The following is a 19,015-nucleotide window of genomic DNA, read 5'->3' on the forward strand; positions in this document are numbered from 1 at the left end:
ATAATAAAACAACAGAGGATGACGGAAACTGCACGAAAAGCAGGGCTGTTTTGATGTCATGGCTCGACTAGCCCCAGGACCTCCCGTTATTCATTCCTTTTGTACGATCTTTGTCCCGCCCAGATGTGAAGTTTGACGTCGTTGGACGACTAAAAACTAAAATGTTTAAATAAGTATTCCATGTAGTTTCCATCCCGCGAATAAAATCATAACTGTCATATACACTTTCAGTTCTCTGAAAGTGGCTGTCCAAGAGACTCGAAAGGCTTAGTAGAAAAGCCTAGGACGCGGGGTATATAGTAGAGTGGGTGGAAGACAAGTCTTTAAATGACTCCTGTTTTGATGTGTCGAAAACCAAGGTAATTCGCTAACCACCAGATATTGGTTTATCCGGTGGATACCGTTATCCACCCTTTGAACAACTGGGGCCTGAACGATACCCAACACGTACCGTGGGGGATGGGGTGGGGAGCATATGGAAAAGTTGCAGCTGGAAAAATGGCCCATCCCTTCCTCCTTGCTCAAAACGGAGTGTCCTCCAGATTTATCAGTTTGCAGTGAGTATAATTAATCCTTATTTTAAGCATTAAAACTTGTATTGGCATAAATCTCGTCATTATTCCACAAGATTGTATTGCATTTAAGGGTACATTTGTAACGCTTTCATGTATTGCATATTCCATATGTAACGCGAAACTGCAAGACTGAACGAACTGCGTAGAAAACTTAATGCGGCAGAGACTGATCCGATTTGCTGCCCACATTTATTTTACAGCATGGTTTTGCCATGTTCTTTTAATTACTGATAGTTTTGCTATCCTTATCTTGATGCGACAGAGATCTGATATTTTCAAATGTTCTTTGTTCATTGTTTGCAGTCACGCGCTGTGACGTGGACAGACATTTCGAATTTGAGACCTTATATATCTGGTGTCATTACCACGAGCAGAGGACACAAGGATTGTTACAGTTGACTCGCGTTGCCTACACATTCTGTTCTCTGTGGCATTATACTGTACTGACGAGGACTAAAGAGTCCGAAACAGCTGTCTACAGTTATGCGTTTTTGACTCTGGGATTGGTCTCTATCATGTCTCTGCCGCATTAAGTTTTCTACGCAGTTCGTTCAGCCTTGCAGTTTCACGTTTCATGTTTTTCATTTGTTGGCTGATAGGTCTTTCATAGATCCTGCGTACACTAGCAGCATTTTGTTCGCGGCCCAGTGCAGTTTATTTATTTATTCCATATGTAAGATGAAATCACTGGTTTCAAATCTGACAATTCCGACGACCGCAAGGAATAAAAGGAATACCCGATTCCCTCTATAGCGCGCGCCTGCAGGGAACAACGATGCACATTGCTGAGTCTCGCGCATGGTTTGATGAATACAACTACCGTGATTCCCTGCAGGCGCGCGCTATAGAGGGAATCGGGTATTGGTAATTTCTGAGAGGCCTTTTTCCTGTTTCAAAACAGGCCTGGTGCACATTCTTTCATATGGAAGTGAGTTCTACTTGCACGTTCAATGTATTGCAAATCAAACTCTTCTTCATATGAGATGTTGTGCACCAGGGCTCCTTGTGAAACAGAAGTACAAGACAAATTACAATGAAAAACTCAGTTAATTATAAACATGAGGTCGATAAGTAAGTAAACCGCCGTCCGCGTAGTGAATTTTTTTTTTTTCAAACTAACTGTTTCACTTGTCCGCTGACGCAGCACAACAGTTTCTTTAGAAGCCAATTACTTGATAATAAGGTTTACCCACTCCTGTGTTGATCAAATCCCCTTTAAATAAAGTAAAGATCAAACCCCCCCACCTTTTGCTTCCCCCTTACTTACTGACTATTTCCTAATTCAAAATCAAGCGATTTATATTCAGTGATTCCTAACACTGATTCCTGACACGTTGAAAAACAAAAAACAAAAACAATGAAAGGAAGTATCGTTTATTATTTTTCAACAATAACGTCATTTGTCAATAGTTAGAATAGATTACGCACAAAATATTAGACCGTTTTAAACTGTCATAAGGTCAAACACACTCATATATCTGCGCATAATAAGGTGTGTCTTCTTTACAATCTGACTATATTTTAAGATAAAGCAGCAAATGCAAATGACATTTTAATGTATGTAGGTGATTACAATCTTGTGGTGTTTGTATTCCCACAGCAATCATTTCTCATGGCTGTTTAGTCTCCATAGCAGGCTGGTAAAACTTGAGTTAAACCTGAAAGAGGCGTTTTTGTTAGGTCAGTGGACTGAAGTATCAATCTGCCCAGCTGGCACGAAGAGTGATTGCTGTCGGCACAGAGAAAAACAAACTTACAAGACGGTCAGAGTGCAGCATTGCTGCAAGTTTTTTTAAAAGACACGCTGTTTCCAAAAACTGTACAGCGCAAGAGATACTACACGCTTAATTGCCTGAAACGAGACTATCCAACAAAACGAAGAATGTAATAAAAACGTGTGAAGTGCAAGGGCTTCTAATCTTCTAATAGGTTAAAGAAATAACAAGCATAGATACGGGTTTGCCAAACGCTAAGGCGCATGAGCAGACCATAATTTGTAGGAAGTTATTTGTAGATCACGTGGTGGGCTCTCAGCCAATGAAAAGGAAGGAAAGGAAAAAATGCATCGAATGATAACATTAGATATTGGTATAACCAAAATGACAATTGACTTACCTTCACCTGCACTTGGCATAAATTCCAGTCTCCATATTGCTGATTACCCAAGTCTGAAAGAAAAATCAAATACGTTACATCCGAAACTTTTGCTAAATTCAAGTTAACACTACTCCAAAGCAGGATAAATAAGTGAATAATACAAGTACAGTACAAATACGACAACAAGAACAACCTAGTTATAAGGAAGCTGTTCAAAGGCTAAAATTTGCCTCTTGGACAAGAACCTGTTCACCCTAATATTTGTAAAAGAGTTAATTTATTAAATAAAGTATGAAATGTTCACTTTTTAGGGAATAGGGAAAATCGAAGTTCTGGATCCTCTTTATATACATTTAGGAAACCACTCACTTTAGGTGCAATGTAAATGCCAATGTTGAAACTACTACAATTATTCTGAGCACGGCATTGGGAACAATTTCAATAGTGCCTACACGAGGTCCAAAATAACAGCACAATTTAGCAAAGAACGGCTAAAATTGAGGTTATGCTGACTAGTAAGTATTAAATTATTCGATTAAAGAGAAGTCGACAACATCTTACCGCTAAACTGTAATATAAAAGTAAAACTTTCACCTCTCGCCTGTTAGACCTTATCGGAATTTCTTCTTTTATACTCTTGAACTTCTAAGAATCAAGATTTGTGGCGAATTTTTGAAGGAAATGCTTTTGTCCGAGTTAAAATGCCTCACACGCTTATATAAACTTTATAATTTCTTGCAGGCGAGGGCCACTTAGCCTCGCTTGCTTGCAACTTCCGGTTTTTCCTGAATCGGCGCATTCCAAAACAAATATTTAAAAAAATCGATCCCGACCCCGGCCCCAGTCGCGACCCCGAGTCAGCGTTTTACCGACACCCATCCTTGTCACTTGAGGGATCATGTGCAAAGCAAAATAGGTTAGTGCCTCTAAGTCTACTTAAAAAATGATTATACATACCTTGAACCACAGGAGCCTCTCAGATTTCACACTGTCTCCAAACTTTACTTTTGCCTCATCCCAGCTCTCCAACTGGAAAAAAATTGCAATTGCTACCTGCTTGGACTTGTGCAAAGGCTCTTACATTGTTGGCCTCACTCTTTAGCTTCTTGAGACTTTCTTCTTTTTCCTTCACCTACATCCCTACTGTGCATAATTTCATGCATGATTAGCGCCCATGCATTTAAAAATGGCAACTTTTTCTTTATAGCTGGACCTCATCAGAGAGGTTAATCGTCATTTTCTAAAAAAAATGAGTACACTGACCTATCTTTTTTTCTGTTGTCTTCAACTGAGTAGTAACCTTCTTTCTTTAGGATATATAGGACCAGTTTCTCAGTTTAAAATAAATCGTGGGAAACGTGAATTAAGCAAGCAAACATGACTAAGTGATATAATAAGGATTTACTGGATACAGACAAGGTGTTGTTGTTCCTAAACGAGCATGGACACTCCTGTTGGCAGCGCATTTGACGACGGCTTGGCACGCAACGTGTTCGTGCGAACGCAACATGACAACAAACCAGGAACGTCTACTGAGGACCAAAGGTTTCTAGAAATCATGGAGCATGGCATGACGAAGGACGAAAACAGCAGTTGGGAGGTACCACTACCCCTACGCCATGCAGTCAAAGAACTCCCCACTAGTCGTGGCAACGCCATGAAACGCCTGTAGTCTACTCGTCGAACTCTAGATAGAAAACCAACTATGAAGGCCCAGTACTTTGCCTTCATGCAGAAAATCTTCGACCATGACCACGCTGAACTCGTACCAGCAGAAACCGTGTTGGTACCTGCCACACTTTGGAACTTATCATCTGAAAGAGCCAGACAAGATACGGGTCGTCTTCGACTCAGCAGCTGAATGTGACGGAATATCGCTCAACAGTCTACTATTATCTGGTCTCGACTCAACAAACGGCCTTCTCTGGGTGCTCTTACGATTTCGTCAGAACCCAGTTGCAATGGTAGCCGACATCGAGCAGATGTTTCATTCTTTCATGGTACAAGAACAACGACCCTAATGGAGAGATAACGGATTACAGGATGAAAGTCCACATATTTGGGAACACGTCATCCCCGGCAGTAGCGAACTACAGATGGTAGAGGTAATGGAAGGCTCAGGCGTCTATTGGTACCCACACCAACGGGCATACTGCTCTGCCTTTAAGAGTTGGGCTGGCTATGTCAATGCAGCAACAAACATATTCTTCTCCAAAGAAACGCTAGCTGTTTCTAATGCAAAAGGAGATGATAAGAGAAGCAAAAATGGAGGTGGTCACCAGCCTTTAAATCCCCTGATCATCCAAGCTCTTGTTGGTAGGTTTTACCTATAATCTTATTTTGCTCAGTCTTATTATTTTCTTACCATTTTCTTAAAAAAGGCAATACTGTACAGCTGTTGCTGAAATTGGCAGATTTTTCAAATGTAACCAATACACAACATTCTTTTAACTGTATGTTTTTTTTTTGTTTTTTTTCAGGCAAAGTTTGTTCAAAATTCGCCAAAGACTCGCCACCTCCAAGCCAAGTCATCCAGAAGATCAACATGAAGTGTGTTGAGGCGAAACGACCCCCGAGAGTTCGAGTTCTGACTAAAAATCAGGAATAAAGAATATTGGATTAAGTTGTTTTGTTAAAGGACAGTGCACTGATTATTGAAAAAATAATAGCACAAAGGATCTTGTCATTTACATTTAATAGTTTAAAATGTGACAGTTTTTTAAGTATCTTCTTTTACTTGTGAATATTCAAGCAATTTTATTGACTTACAATGAAAAGTTTCTATCTCAAAAGGCTAGTCAGTTTTTGCTATCCGCAGCTTTTGTGATTTACTTATCATGGAACATTAATAATTAAAGGAGTGTCGAGAATATTACCAAACGATGGCGTGGTGACCTTATATGTCTTTGAATAGCAATACTAAAGAAAAGTTCTGTTTGAAAAGGGAGTAAAATTTCTTATAAAGCTTTCAGGGCTTTTAAAGAATAAAAACGATGAAGGGATACCTGCCGGGCATTTTCTCCCCTGTGCCTACAGCATGAGCACAGTGCTTTATGATCTATATGGGAATCCTATGGGTTCCTCCAGTGAATGTGCAGTATAGGACAAGTGAGCTATGGGTACAGTTTCATTTGTCAATGTACCATAGCTTCCCCAAAGCTTGCAGAGTTTTTTCTGCAACATATGGATTTGCTATGAAACTGAAATCAAAAGATCCCATATCATTCCCATATCAAATTTAAGTATACCCAAATGCTAAGGAACTTTGCGAAATACGTAGAAATCCCATAGACAAGACTCGGGATCATATGGTATTGCTATGGGCCTGTCCCATGCAGTTCCCATACAAATGATATGGAAAATGTATGGAACTTTACGAAATACGTAGCAATCCCATAGCAGCAGACAATAGAATGACAACTGAGAAAAAAAACAGTGACCAGGTATGGGTTTGATATGGACGCCAATGCCCCATATAAATACCATATAAATACCATATATGGACCATAGACTATCCCATATCATTTCCATACTTGGTCCATATATGTCCCATATCACCAGCTTTGGTAAGGGAAGATAACTGATAAAACATTCAAACAAGTGCTGGATGTGATTCTGTTCCCTCTAGCCTAAGTGCCTTTTTGAATTCCTGGCAATGCAGTGACGTTTTTTTACGTCTTATGCTAATCTCTGAATAGTGGCCAACCGCTTCTCTGTATTTGTTTACATTAGCCCTGAAAAGCCTCATTGAGACAGTGGTTATTTATTTATTTTTATTCTTTCTTTCATTTGTTGCTCATTTTCTTGTTTATCCGTTTATTTATTTACCATGTTCTAAAAGGTGGCCTCTAAATTTTAATTGGACTTCACTACTTGTAAATTTTTGATCCTCAAATAGATTTGGTGGAAGCCATTGAGAGCTGCTTGACCATAATCAAGGCATTCCCCTCTTTACCTGATATGGTTTATGACATCCAAGTATGGATTACACATTATGCTGAAGAGTTACATTCACACACACAACCAAAGAATTTTAAATTTGTAAGAGACGAGCAAGGCCACTGTGCGATGTATTACAGGAACTATTCACATATGAGATGGGAAGGTCCACATTGACTCATTAAGGTATGATTATGCGCATTGTATAGAAGAATCCGTATTTCTGAAACCTCCAAGGAAATGAAAAAAAATGTTTGAGAGTTTTGAAAAGTGGGAGCAAAAGTGCAGAGCCTGGTGAGGTAAAATATGGCTAACCAGTTTTAAGTAAAAACTATTAAGTAAAACTCAAACCACAAGGCCGATCAACAGTACTTCAGTATAAAAATATTGGTAAGTAGCTGATTAGGTATGTATTTTCAATAATTTCTGGGTGTAATCGTCATTGCCTGATGGTTGCTGCTCTTTGGTTTGCTGTGGATAAATAATATTGAAATCTTTGTGACTATATCATTTTTTACAGTATTTTAAAGTATAGCTTTGCAGTATAAAACTTTAAGTGACTTCAAGAAAACTAAACCAACAAATTGATCTCCTGTAGCTTTTTTTTAATGTATATAGTATAGAATAGCATAGCAGTATACAGTAATTTAACGATTATAGAGTTTTAATTGTAAATATCATTTTATTGCATTGGGTAGCAAATTATTTAAGTCGAACTTGCAAAATTATATTTTGTATGCATTGCCTCCTTGGCAGACATTGCCATTCTTCTCCAAAGAAACGCTAGCTGTTTCTAATGCAAAAGGAGATGATAAGAGAAGCAAAAATGGAGGTGGTCACCAGCCTTTAAATCCCCTGATCATCCAAGCTCTTGTTGGTAGGTTTTACCTATAATCTTATTTTGCTCAGTCTTATTATTTTCTTACCATTTTCTTAAAAAAGGCAATACTGTACAGCTGTTGCTGAAATTGGCAGATTTTTCAAATGTAACCAATACACAACATTCTTTTAACTGTATGTTTTTTTTTTGTTTTTTTTTTCAGGCAAAGTTTGTTCAAAATTCGCCAAAGACTCGCCACCTCCAAGCCAAGTCATCCAGAAGATCAACATGAAGTGTGTTGAGGCGAAACGACCCCCGAGAGTTCGAGTTCTGACTAAAAATCAGGAATAAAGAATATTGGATTAAGTTGTTTTGTTAAAGGACAGTGCACTGATTATTGAAAAAATAATAGCACAAAGGATCTTGTCATTTACATTTAATAGTTTAAAATGTGACAGTTTTTTAAGTATCTTCTTTTACTTGTGAATATTCAAGCAATTTTATTGACTTACAATGAAAAGTTTCTATCTCAAAAGGCTAGTCAGTTTTTGCTATCCGCAGTTTTGTGATTTACTTATATGGAACATTAATAATTAAAGGGTACCAAACGATGGCGTGGTGACCTTATATGTCTTTGAATAGCAATACTAAAGAAAAGTTCTGTTTGAAAAGGGAGTAAAATTTCTTATAAAGCTTTCAGGGCTTTTAAAGAATAAAAACGATGAAGGGATACCTGCCGGGCATTTTCTCCCCTGTGCCTACAGCATGAGCACAGTGCTTTATGATCTATATGGGAATCCTATGGGTTCCTCCAGTGAATGTGCAGTATAGGACAAGTGAGCTATGGGTACAGTTTCATTTGTCAATGTACCATAGCTTCCCCAAAGCTTGCAGAGTTTTTTCTGCAACATATGGATTTGCTATGAAACTGAAATCAAAAGATCCCATATCATTCCCATATCAAATTTAAGTATACCCAAATGCTAAGGAACTTTGCGAAATACGTAGAAATCCCATAGACAAGACTCGGGATCATATGGTATTGCTATGGGCCTGTCCCATGCAGTTCCCATACAAATGATATGGAAAATGTATGGAACTTTACGAAATACGTAGCAATCCCATAGCAGCAGACAATAGAATGACAACTGAGAAAAAAAACAGTGACCAGGTATGGGTTTGATATGGACGCCAATGCCCCATATAAATACCATATAAATACCATATATGGACCATAGACTATCCCATATCATTTCCATACTTGGTCCATATATGTCCCATATCACCAGCTTTGGTAAGGGAAGATAACTGATAAAACATTCAAACAAGTGCTGGATGTGATTCTGTTCCCTCTAGCCTAAGTGCCTTTTTGAATTCCTGGCAATGCAGTGACGTTTTTTTACGTCTTATGCTAATCTCTGAATAGTGGCCAACCGCTTCTCTGTATTTGTTTACATTAGCCCTGAAAAGCCTCATTGAGACAGTGGTTATTTATTTATTTTTATTCTTTCTTTCATTTGTTGCTCATTTTCTTGTTTATCCGTTTATTTATTTACCATGTTCTAAAAGGTGGCCTCTAAATTTTAATTGGACTTCACTACTTGTAAATTTTTGATCCTCAAATAGATTTGGTGGAAGCCATTGAGAGCTGCTTGACCATAATCAAGGCATTCCCCTCTTTACCTGATATGGTTTATGACATCCAAGTATGGATTACACATTATGCTGAAGAGTTACATTCACACACACAACCAAAGAATTTTAAATTTGTAAGAGACGAGCAAGGCCACTGTGCGATGTATTACAGGAACTATTCACATATGAGATGGGAAGGTCCACATTGACTCATTAAGGTATGATTATGCGCATTGTATAGAAGAATCCGTATTTCTGAAACCTCCAAGGAAATGAAAAAAAATGTTTGAGAGTTTTGAAAAGTGGGAGCAAAAGTGCAGAGCCTGGTGAGGTAAAATATGGCTAACCAGTTTTAAGTAAAAACTATTAAGTAAAACTCAAACCACAAGGCCGATCAACAGTACTTCAGTATAAAAATATTGGTAAGTAGCTGATTAGGTATGTATTTTCAATAATTTCTGGGTGTAATCGTCATTGCCTGATGGTTGCTGCTCTTTGGTTTGCTGTGGATAAATAATATTGAAATCTTTGTGACTATATCATTTTTTACCGTATTTTAAAGTATAGCTTTGCAGTATAAAACTTTAAGTGACTTCAAGAAAACTAAACCAACAAATTGATCTCCTGTAGCTTTTTTTTAATGTATATAGTATAGAATAGCATAGCAGTATACAGTAATTTAACGATTATAGAGTTTTAATTGTAAATATCATTTTATTGCATTGGGTAGCAAATTATTTAAGTCGAACTTGCAAAATTATATTTTGTATGCATTGCCTCCTTGGCAGACATTGCCATTCTTCTCCAAAGAAACGCTAGCTGTTTCTAATGCAAAAGGAGATGATAAGAGAAGCAAAAATGGAGGTGGTCACCAGCCTTTAAATCCCCTGATCATCCAAGCTCTTGTTGGTAGGTTTTACCTATAATCTTATTTTGCTCAGTCTTATTATTTTCTTACCATTTTCTTAAAAAAGGCAATACTGTACAGCTGTTGCTGAAATTGGCAGATTTTTCAAATGTAACCAATACACAACATTCTTTTAACTGTATGTTTTTTTTTTGTTTTTTTTTTCAGGCAAAGTTTGTTCAAAATTCGCCAAAGACTCGCCACCTCCAAGCCAAGTCATCCAGAAGATCAACATGAAGTGTGTTGAGGCGAAACGACCCCCGAGAGTTCGAGTTCTGACTAAAAATCAGGAATAAAGAATATTGGATTAAGTTGTTTTGTTAAAGGACAGTGCACTGATTATTGAAAAAATAATAGCACAAAGGATCTTGTCATTTACATTTAATAGTTTAAAATGTGACAGTTTTTTAAGTATCTTCTTTTACTTGTGAATATTCAAGCAATTTTATTGACTTACAATGAAAAGTTTCTATCTCAAAAGGCTAGTCAGTTTTTGCTATCCGCAGTACCAAACGATGGCGTGGTGACCTTATATGTCTTTGAATAGCAATACTAAAGAAAAGTTCTGTTTGAAAAGGGAGTAAAATTTCTTATAAAGCTTTCAGGGCTTTTAAAGAATAAAAACGATGAAGGGATACCTGCCGGGCATTTTCTCCCCTGTGCCTACAGCATGAGCACAGTGCTTTATGATCTATATGGGAATCCTATGGGTTCCTCCAGTGAATGTGCAGTATAGGACAAGTGAGCTATGGGTACAGTTTCATTTGTCAATGTACCATAGCTTCCCCAAAGCTTGCAGAGTTTTTTCTGCAACATATGGATTTGCTATGAAACTGAAATCAAAAGATCCCATATCATTCCCATATCAAATTTAAGTATACCCAAATGCTAAGGAACTTTGCGAAATACGTAGAAATCCCATAGACAAGACTCGGGATCATATGGTATTGCTATGGGCCTGTCCCATGCAGTTCCCATACAAATGATATGGAAAATGTATGGAACTTTACGAAATACGTAGCAATCCCATAGCAGCAGACAATAGAATGACAACTGAGAAAAAAAACAGTGACCAGGTATGGGTTTGATATGGACGCCAATGCCCCATATAAATACCATATAAATACCATATATGGACCATAGACTATCCCATATCATTTCCATACTTGGTCCATATATGTCCCATATCACCAGCTTTGGTAAGGGAAGATAACTGATAAAACATTCAAACAAGTGCTGGATGTGATTCTGTTCCCTCTAGCCTAAGTGCCTTTTTGAATTCCTGGCAATGCAGTGACGTTTTTTTACGTCTTATGCTAATCTCTGAATAGTGGCCAACCGCTTCTCTGTATTTGTTTACATTAGCCCTGAAAAGCCTCATTGAGACAGTGGTTATTTATTTATTTTTATTCTTTCTTTCATTTGTTGCTCATTTTCTTGTTTATCCGTTTATTTATTTACCATGTTCTAAAAGGTGGCCTCTAAATTTTAATTGGACTTCACTACTTGTAAATTTTTGATCCTCAAATAGATTTGGTGGAAGCCATTGAGAGCTGCTTGACCATAATCAAGGCATTCCCCTCTTTACCTGATATGGTTTATGACATCCAAGTATGGATTACACATTATGCTGAAGAGTTACATTCACACACACAACCAAAGAATTTTAAATTTGTAAGAGACGAGCAAGGCCACTGTGCGATGTATTACAGGAACTATTCACATATGAGATGGGAAGGTCCACATTGACTCATTAAGGTATGATTATGCGCATTGTATAGAAGAATCCGTATTTCTGAAACCTCCAAGGAAATGAAAAAAAATGTTTGAGAGTTTTGAAAAGTGGGAGCAAAAGTGCAGAGCCTGGTGAGGTAAAATATGGCTAACCAGTTTTAAGTAAAAACTATTAAGTAAAACTCAAACCACAAGGCCGATCAACAGTACTTCAGTATAAAAATATTGGTAAGTAGCTGATTAGGTATGTATTTTCAATAATTTCTGGGTGTAATCGTCATTGCCTGATGGTTGCTGCTCTTTGGTTTGCTGTGGATAAATAATATTGAAATCTTTGTGACTATATCATTTTTTACAGTATTTTAAAGTATAGCTTTGCAGTATAAAACTTTAAGTGACTTCAAGAAAACTAAACCAACAAATTGATCTCCTGTAGCTTTTTTTTAATGTATATAGTATAGAATAGCATAGCAGTATACAGTAATTTAACGATTATAGAGTTTTAACTGTAAATATCATTTTATTGCATTGGGTAGCAAATTATTTAAGTCGAACTTGCAAAATTATATTTTGTATGCATTGCCTCCTTGGCAGACATTGCCTACTGGGAGGCCAAGCCTTGTGAAGCCTACACTGGACAAAGTTGAGCTGGACGCTTTGAGGAGAAAACCTCAAAAATTTTAAGGAGAACTACCCTGCTTGTGTGTCAAGGGCATGGACCAAGTGGGTTTATGATGTTCACAAACTGTTGGAGTTACCAGTTAACTGGGACTGGTCATTGGATATCCTTGTGAACTGTTTCAAAGTGAGGCCAGCAACTGAAGATGTGACCGATCCTGCTCATTTGTAAGCCTTGCGTGACAAAGAGACACATGAAACCCAGCAAATGTATACACTGCTGCAATGCAAGCGTCAAGTTGTGTACAATTATTCTAAAGTAAATGAAAAACTTACATTAAATAAAAAAACATTCTTATAGATTATTATGAGTCAACCAATAGGTATTCCTAAAGGAATATTACTATAAAGAGGGGATGATATGATTTGGCTGCTTGATTAATTTTTAATTTTAATTTTCTTAATTTTCTCTTTTAATTTTCTTAATTTTTTAGTACATTAGAGAGGGCCACAAATTTATTAGTTGTAAAACTATTACGTGTAACCCTCTATAAATAAAGTTTGATTGATTGATTGATTATTTCTTTACAATGCTTGTTTCCTAAAGAACAATTATTTGAAAATTGAACATGGTCATAATCTGCATGTGAACATACCCACAATAAGGAAAAAAGGTAATGGTTTAAGCCTAGTGACCCTTCATGCCAGAGTTTAACCAATATTTCTGTTCTGTACCTCCAAACTCGATATGGTATGCCACTGAGTACATCACAGGGTTACCCTTCTTTTAAATTCACCTAATGTAGGAACCCATTTATCCCAAAGAGGGATGCACTATGACAATTTTAATTTAATAATTCAATTCATTTTAATTTTATTAGATAGACTAAAAGGTAACAATTAAGAGAATAAAGGGTCTTGCTTGAAAAAACCACAGATGCAGTGAATGCAGCCAGGACTCAAGTCTGGACCACTTGATCAGGAATCAAGTGCACTCTTAGGCCACTTCCACATTAAGCCATGTACTTTATCTGACAGAAACGCCAGGGAGTATTTACAAAAAAGGTTTAGAGCTACATGTACAGGCTCTTTGAAAAGATTTTCAATTCTTCTGTAATTATAGGATCTGCTTATTTAATTGCTGCTCTTTTGAATCAAGGCATACAAGCAATTTCACTATGGTGTATGTTTGACCACTACAGATCTACACAGGACGATGTAGGCCACCACGTTAGCGGGAAAATCCTTTTGTTGCAGTCAACCTTTCAAATTGTTACGTAGTCCCCATAATCGGGAAGGTTCTTGAAGTGCATGATGAAGAAGTGAAGGTACATTACTGGAAAGGTTCATTCAAAGGAAAGTGGAGTCCTCAAAAAGCCCCTAGAAGCCGGACTCCATGGGTGGATGAGCTCCCAAAGGCATGCATTATTTTGTCTTCATTTTCTTTAACCGAAGACAACAAACTGCTGCCCACCACAAGAAAGTATCTTCAAGAAGAGTATGCTAGGCCAAAACAAAAGGATTAGTATTCCAATATGACAATATGCATTCGGGATTGCAACGTTGACAATTAACATTTACATTAAACATTTTTCAAGTTGTGGATCAATTATATGTGCATATACAACAGGCAAGTAAATAAGCAATTATTATGGCTTCAATTGTTAAATCTTTCATTGGTTATGGCCTGTGGTAATAACCTTGGCCCCTACATATACATAAAGACTGTTTACCTGTATGTAATTATGTGAAAAGCTGCCACAAGCTCCTTGCTGTAAAATATTGTTTTAATACACTGTTAATATCAAAGAACCACGCCATGTTAAAAAGGAAGATGTTTATTGATAGGAAATTTGCCTTGTAATAGAATGCAGGGCGTAAGTACCCATCAATTAAAAAGAAAGATTGCACAGTATGTTCTTGTGGAAATGGTTAATTCACTCAATATGCAGTATGTATTATTTTTGGGAGGTCAGAATGTTTGAAGTTTTTTGGCTCTGTGAGGGAAACAAAAAATCAAATTAAATGTATCTTGCAAGTGTTTTAAGGGAAACATTGATCTCTGAATACTGCTAAGAAATTCTGATTTTTTTAGTTTTGGGGGGATCAAAAGTTCTGCATTTCTTAAGGGATCAGATATTGTGAATGTCTTAAGGGGTTCAGAGATGCTGTAAGTCTTATCAGGGATCAGAAATTCTGATTGTCTAATGGGCGTTCAGCAATTCTGAACATTTGTTATGAGGGTTCGGAAATTCTGAGTGATTGTTATGGGGGATCAGAAACTCTGTAAGTCTAATGCAGCTTCAGAAATCCTGGAAGTCTTATGTGGCATCAGAAATTCTGAAAGTCTAGTCGGCTTCAAAAATTCTGAAAGTCTTTTGCGGATTAAGAAATTTTGAATGTTTAAGTGGGGATTAGCAAGATTTCATGGGTTTCAGAAATTCTGAAAGTCTTAATGGGTCTCACTGGAAGCTTTTTAGCGTTGAGAAGTTGTGAGATTCAGCACAAACGCTGAAATGATGCTTGGAATGAAGTGTTAATTTTGTTTGTTGGTGAAAATGACGCAGTTCAAATAAAGGTTCTTAAAATAATGTTTTACATAATGTATTCATTGTATGTAATTATTGAAGCCACTTCTCCTAGTAATTTAATATATTTTTCATATACAACACTCTGATAGCTTTTAAGCATACCTGATAGGACTTTCAAAATATAATTTGAATCCACACAAGCTAAAGCCGTTTATATACATATGTGTGTCATATCTGTTCTTTGCAGGCCTTTTTTGGATATCCTTCTCTGGAAAGGTGTATGAGCTTGTATGTGAACATCCACTGACAGGGCATTAAAAACATTGCATATAAGAATGTGAAACCAGTAGCAAAGGCAGTGTGGAAGGACAGGAAAATGAAAGAGCAGGTATTTCTTGAAGTTCTCAGTGAAGTAAAAGGTGAGGTTAAGAAGTATGCAAAGGACCCTGAATGTATGTCAAAGGTAACCAACCCAGCTGTGGTAACTTCGTTTATCAATGAGGCATTTTATGGTCAGTTGCAAGAGAAGTGCCCTAGGCTTAGTCTCATTTTGGCTTATGGCGTGAAACCACGAAAGGCAAGGCTATACACAAGTGAAGAACTACACTGCCTGAGCCATAAAGAAAGGAATGCAATTTGTCTAGCTGCTGCATCTTGTTTAAAGCAGTGGAATCAACAGCTAAGTGCAGCGCATTATCGAATTAGCTTACTGCTGTTGAATGGTGGTGCTAAGTCTGTAACTATTGATCGCTGTTCTCAACTTGTCACCACCAAAGGGTCTCAACATTCCCCCATAAGAATGCAGACCAAAGCAGGAGAGACCACATTCAAGTGTGTGTCTTGGAAACAGGACACAACAGCGAAGGAATTAAAAATTTGATTCCTTGAGGAAATCATTGCCAGTACCCACAGTGATGCAACACCCTTGGATATGTCTAAGGACAATATAAACAGCCTTCAGTATTTCTAGGAAGAAACTCATGATGAGCTTTAAGAGTTTATCTATGCTGTAAAGCAGAGAAAGAATGACGTCATTTTATCGCTCGCCATTCCTCGTGCCACTTTCTTATTAACCGAACGCCTGGAACAGGCTATCAAAATAACAACTATAATATCATCATATTTCTAAATGAATTCACATCTCCACATTTCCTATTAGTATTTTTTTGTCATCCTTTTCAGGGTCTGACACTAGATGTATCATAAGAGTCATTCATTTATTTTGTATTGCAGAGGAAATATATTTAGCTTATCCACTTTTACACTATTCGCTTTTATTTATGTGTTTGTGTATTTTGTTTGTATAAGAGTCAATTCGCCACTGAGGAAAACCAAAAAGGCAAAAGTGAAAACATGTCAAAATAATGCAGCTACGGCTCACTGGAGATGCTTTCTAGCTTAAAGGTATTTGATTTGAATTGTGGTGAGTAAGTTAGTTAACGAATATCAATCGATCTTTAAGACATTTCCAAGCAAGAAACAGGCAATCAAGGAATTCGGTTTATCCTTAACTTAACAAACAGTTGTCCATATTTCATATGTATATTCTTTTATCGGTACCATGAAAACATGTATCAACAACGTCTTCCTTTGTAGGATATATTATCGTGATGATGTGCAGCTTCCAATTTTTAGGAAAATCACAAAATCAGTTATCCAAAAGGGAAAAAGAGAATTGTGTCTTTGAAACCTAAATTACCGGTACTTTAGTAGAGGAAACACCTGACCCTTCTCGCATCTGCAACATACCACCAAGGAGAGGTATGGAGAATCGGTCATTTCTTGTAGTCACCTCAAAACTGAAAGACGTTAATGAGGTACTTGCTGATGACACTGATTAATGGATAAACAGATTTCATTACGAGCTTGACAAAGATGGAATTTACCATAGGGTTGGTAGAAGGGAATCCTTTGATGCACGTGTTCTCACCAAGCAATAGGTGACGTTACATAAGCACTTATTGCACTATTATGATAGCTGGGATTCAAAAGACAGTGGTGGATCTAGAGACTTTCACAGGATTGTATCTTTTGTGACAGGTAGGTTGTTATTACTACTAATTTATATACTCACACTCAGGGTAAGGCATTTTCATATCTAGAGTATATCATGTAATCTACCACCACTAACTTAAATGAAAATACCTGATTGAAAATTGGCTGTTGGACCCAAGTATTTTAAATGGTAATGTACCTGTTATGTATTACCTACAGACGACAATGGCAAGAGATTAACATTCACAAAGGTGGAAAACCAGTTCACGGGTGAAGAGCACAGATTTACAGTACAGCAACATGGCAACAGTAAGCAAGCAGAGAAACCCTATGTCGGAACACAAAGCAGCACAATTACAAGTCTTAAAGAGGTAGTATGTAAGAGTCAGCCAAGGATGGCTATTTATAAAAGTGGGTGAAGATCAGGGTAGTATGATGGGTGGCCATAGAGCCAGTTCATGGCCCAGGCATCTCAAATAGGCATACAATTACAAGTGCAGTAGCAGACCTCGCAGCACAGTAAGTGGAACTGATCCTTACTTGCCACTTGTAATGCAGCGTAAAGAGAAAGTGGAGGATAGGGAAATAGCCTACATCAAAAAAGGTATTTGTGTGCTGGAGCCAACAGTGATTCTGTCTACAGAAGAACAATTTATTGGACTGCATGGTGTGTTTCTGTACAGATGATGCCATTTTTGGTGTGTTCTCTATATACCCAACGTTGACCTTGGTGCCTTTTGTGTAACCACAACCACATACGAGCACTTGAATCTTATCAGCTGTCGCAGTGGGGTCAACCCACTGATGATAGGGCCATTGATAATTCACCAAAAAAGAGAAGGCGACATACAACATCTTGCAGATCAGTTCCTGAAATCAAGACTGCAGCTTCAAAACTTGCAAGCTGTTGGAACGGATGGCGAGGAAGCCTCGTCTTCACCATTCCTGAAAAAATGTCCTCATCTAATCCATCTACTTTGTTTCAATCAATTCAAAAATAACACTGACAATCACCTCAAATCTGTTGGAGTTGACAAAAGACGAAGACGAGCATGACGACCTTCTTTGCCAATTTTATGCCGAGACAAGGAAGCAAAACAGAGATGAATACGAGCCAGATAGCCTTGCTGTTATGCAAGGCTACTTAGACCGGCATCCAAAGACCAATGGCAGGAGTTACAGCATACTATGCGATGGCATGTTGCATCACTGATATTTGAACAACTACATGCATACCCTATAGAACAACCTACTTTTATAACTCAATCACAGACGACCTGACATTAAAACCAATTGTGCACTGTATCTTACCACCATTTCCAAACTAAGGGGGCAAGTGTGGTCAGTGAAAATAAAGGGGGAACACAAGATAGGGGAAATTATGAAATTGTGGCCAAGAAGTCTGGGTTGTCAGCTTGTATTGGAAAAAAAAGTTCACCAAATACTAAAGCCTGAAGGCATGTGTACAGAAGCTCAAAAGTGCTGGATTCCCAAGAGACCAGATCATTGGTGCAACAGGCCATCACAATGTTATAAGCTCAACTCGTATGGGGGGGGGGGGGGGGCAATGATGACAACCAGTGCAGGCAGCTCTCTAACATTATAAGCAGGAAGAAGCCTATAAAATGATGAGCCCAGTAACAAGCCTCCCCTTCAGTCCCATAGTACTGTTGTTAATAACACTTTTACTGCACTGTAAATATCTATGGTGAATTTGCAGGGCAAGTATGTCTGGGTCATCTATTCCCCCCCCCCTCCATCCACCACAAATGTAATCAAATTCCAGAGGGGAAAAGGGAAAGCTGCTGTCAGTCTGATGAAGATTAATCTTCATCAGAATCTGAAAGCAATTTCAATTCGTGAAATTCGTACAGCCTGAAATTTGATATTCTAGACACCTATTAAATATGCAGGTGTTAACAAAGTTGCCTTGTTTTGAAATTTTGCAATGTGATCAGTTTCTTCCTTTTTCCTGTTTCCTCCGATTTAAAGGATCACACATGATGCTGCATGTACATAATTGAAAAGTCATGAGTGTGGATTATATTTTTAGTTAACATCAGATATGGAAAGGAATGTTGTATATTTTCATTTTTTCTCTAAGTTGGTCGTCAAACATTTGCTATGTTCATCTATTTTATCTATCGTCTCGAGTCGTGGGCTA

At 37.6% G+C, this 19,015-nt stretch overlaps 3 protein-coding genes and 1 pseudogene across 3 annotated transcripts; all 4 read left to right on the forward strand.

Annotated features, from left to right (window-relative positions):
• Positions 1–4,596: 4,596 nt before the first annotated feature.
• LOC144642298 (uncharacterized) lies at positions 4,597–5,280 on the forward strand. Its single transcript, XM_078501268.1, has 2 exons — positions 4,597–4,988; positions 5,153–5,280. The coding sequence occupies exons 1-2, from the start codon at positions 4,769–4,771 to the stop codon at positions 5,278–5,280; spliced, it is 348 nt and encodes a 115-aa protein (XP_078357394.1). The 5' UTR covers positions 4,597–4,768.
• A 454-nt stretch (positions 5,281–5,734) lies between these two features.
• Positions 5,735–7,782, forward strand: LOC144642299 (uncharacterized). The gene is made up of 4 exons (XM_078501269.1): positions 5,735–5,780; positions 6,571–6,650; positions 7,368–7,488; positions 7,655–7,782. Exons 1-4 carry the CDS (start codon positions 5,735–5,737, stop codon positions 7,780–7,782), a joined length of 375 nt encoding a protein of 124 aa, XP_078357395.1.
• Positions 7,783–8,221: 439 nt separating this feature from the next.
• On the forward strand, positions 8,222–10,269 carry LOC144642302 (uncharacterized). The gene is made up of 4 exons (XM_078501270.1): positions 8,222–8,267; positions 9,058–9,137; positions 9,855–9,975; positions 10,142–10,269. The coding sequence occupies exons 1-4, from the start codon at positions 8,222–8,224 to the stop codon at positions 10,267–10,269; spliced, it is 375 nt and encodes a 124-aa protein (XP_078357396.1).
• A 1,405-nt stretch (positions 10,270–11,674) lies between these two features.
• Positions 11,675–12,740, forward strand: LOC144642303 (uncharacterized; annotated as a pseudogene).
• Positions 12,741–19,015: the final 6,275 nt, after the last annotated feature.

Source organism: Oculina patagonica, chromosome 2 (genome assembly GCF_052425735.1).
Source record: "Oculina patagonica isolate OP01 chromosome 2, crgOcupat, whole genome shotgun sequence".
Taxonomy (NCBI): domain Eukaryota; kingdom Metazoa; phylum Cnidaria; class Anthozoa; order Scleractinia; family Oculinidae; genus Oculina; species Oculina patagonica.

Excerpts from the sequence above, each read along its gene's own strand:
- LOC144642299 (XM_078501269.1), top strand. The coding sequence starts at position 5,735 with ATGGGAATCCTATGGGTTCCTCCAGTGAATGTGCAGTATAGGACAA. Across the intron at positions 5,781-6,570 it reads GAATGTGCAGTATAGGACAA|ATTTGGTGGAAGCCATTGAG; the intron begins GTGAGCTATGGG and ends ATCCTCAAATAG. Across the intron at positions 6,651-7,367 it reads ATATGGTTTATGACATCCAA|ACATTGCCATTCTTCTCCAA; the intron begins GTATGGATTACA and ends CCTCCTTGGCAG.
- LOC144642298 (XM_078501268.1), top strand. The coding sequence starts at position 4,769 with ATGGTAGAGGTAATGGAAGGCTCAGGCGTCTATTGGTACCCACACCAA. Across the intron at positions 4,989-5,152 it reads GATCATCCAAGCTCTTGTTG|GCAAAGTTTGTTCAAAATTC; the intron begins GTAGGTTTTACC and ends GTTTTTTTTCAG.
- LOC144642302 (XM_078501270.1), top strand. The coding sequence starts at position 8,222 with ATGGGAATCCTATGGGTTCCTCCAGTGAATGTGCAGTATAGGACAA. Across the intron at positions 8,268-9,057 it reads GAATGTGCAGTATAGGACAA|ATTTGGTGGAAGCCATTGAG; the intron begins GTGAGCTATGGG and ends ATCCTCAAATAG. Across the intron at positions 9,976-10,141 it reads GATCATCCAAGCTCTTGTTG|GCAAAGTTTGTTCAAAATTC; the intron begins GTAGGTTTTACC and ends TTTTTTTTTCAG.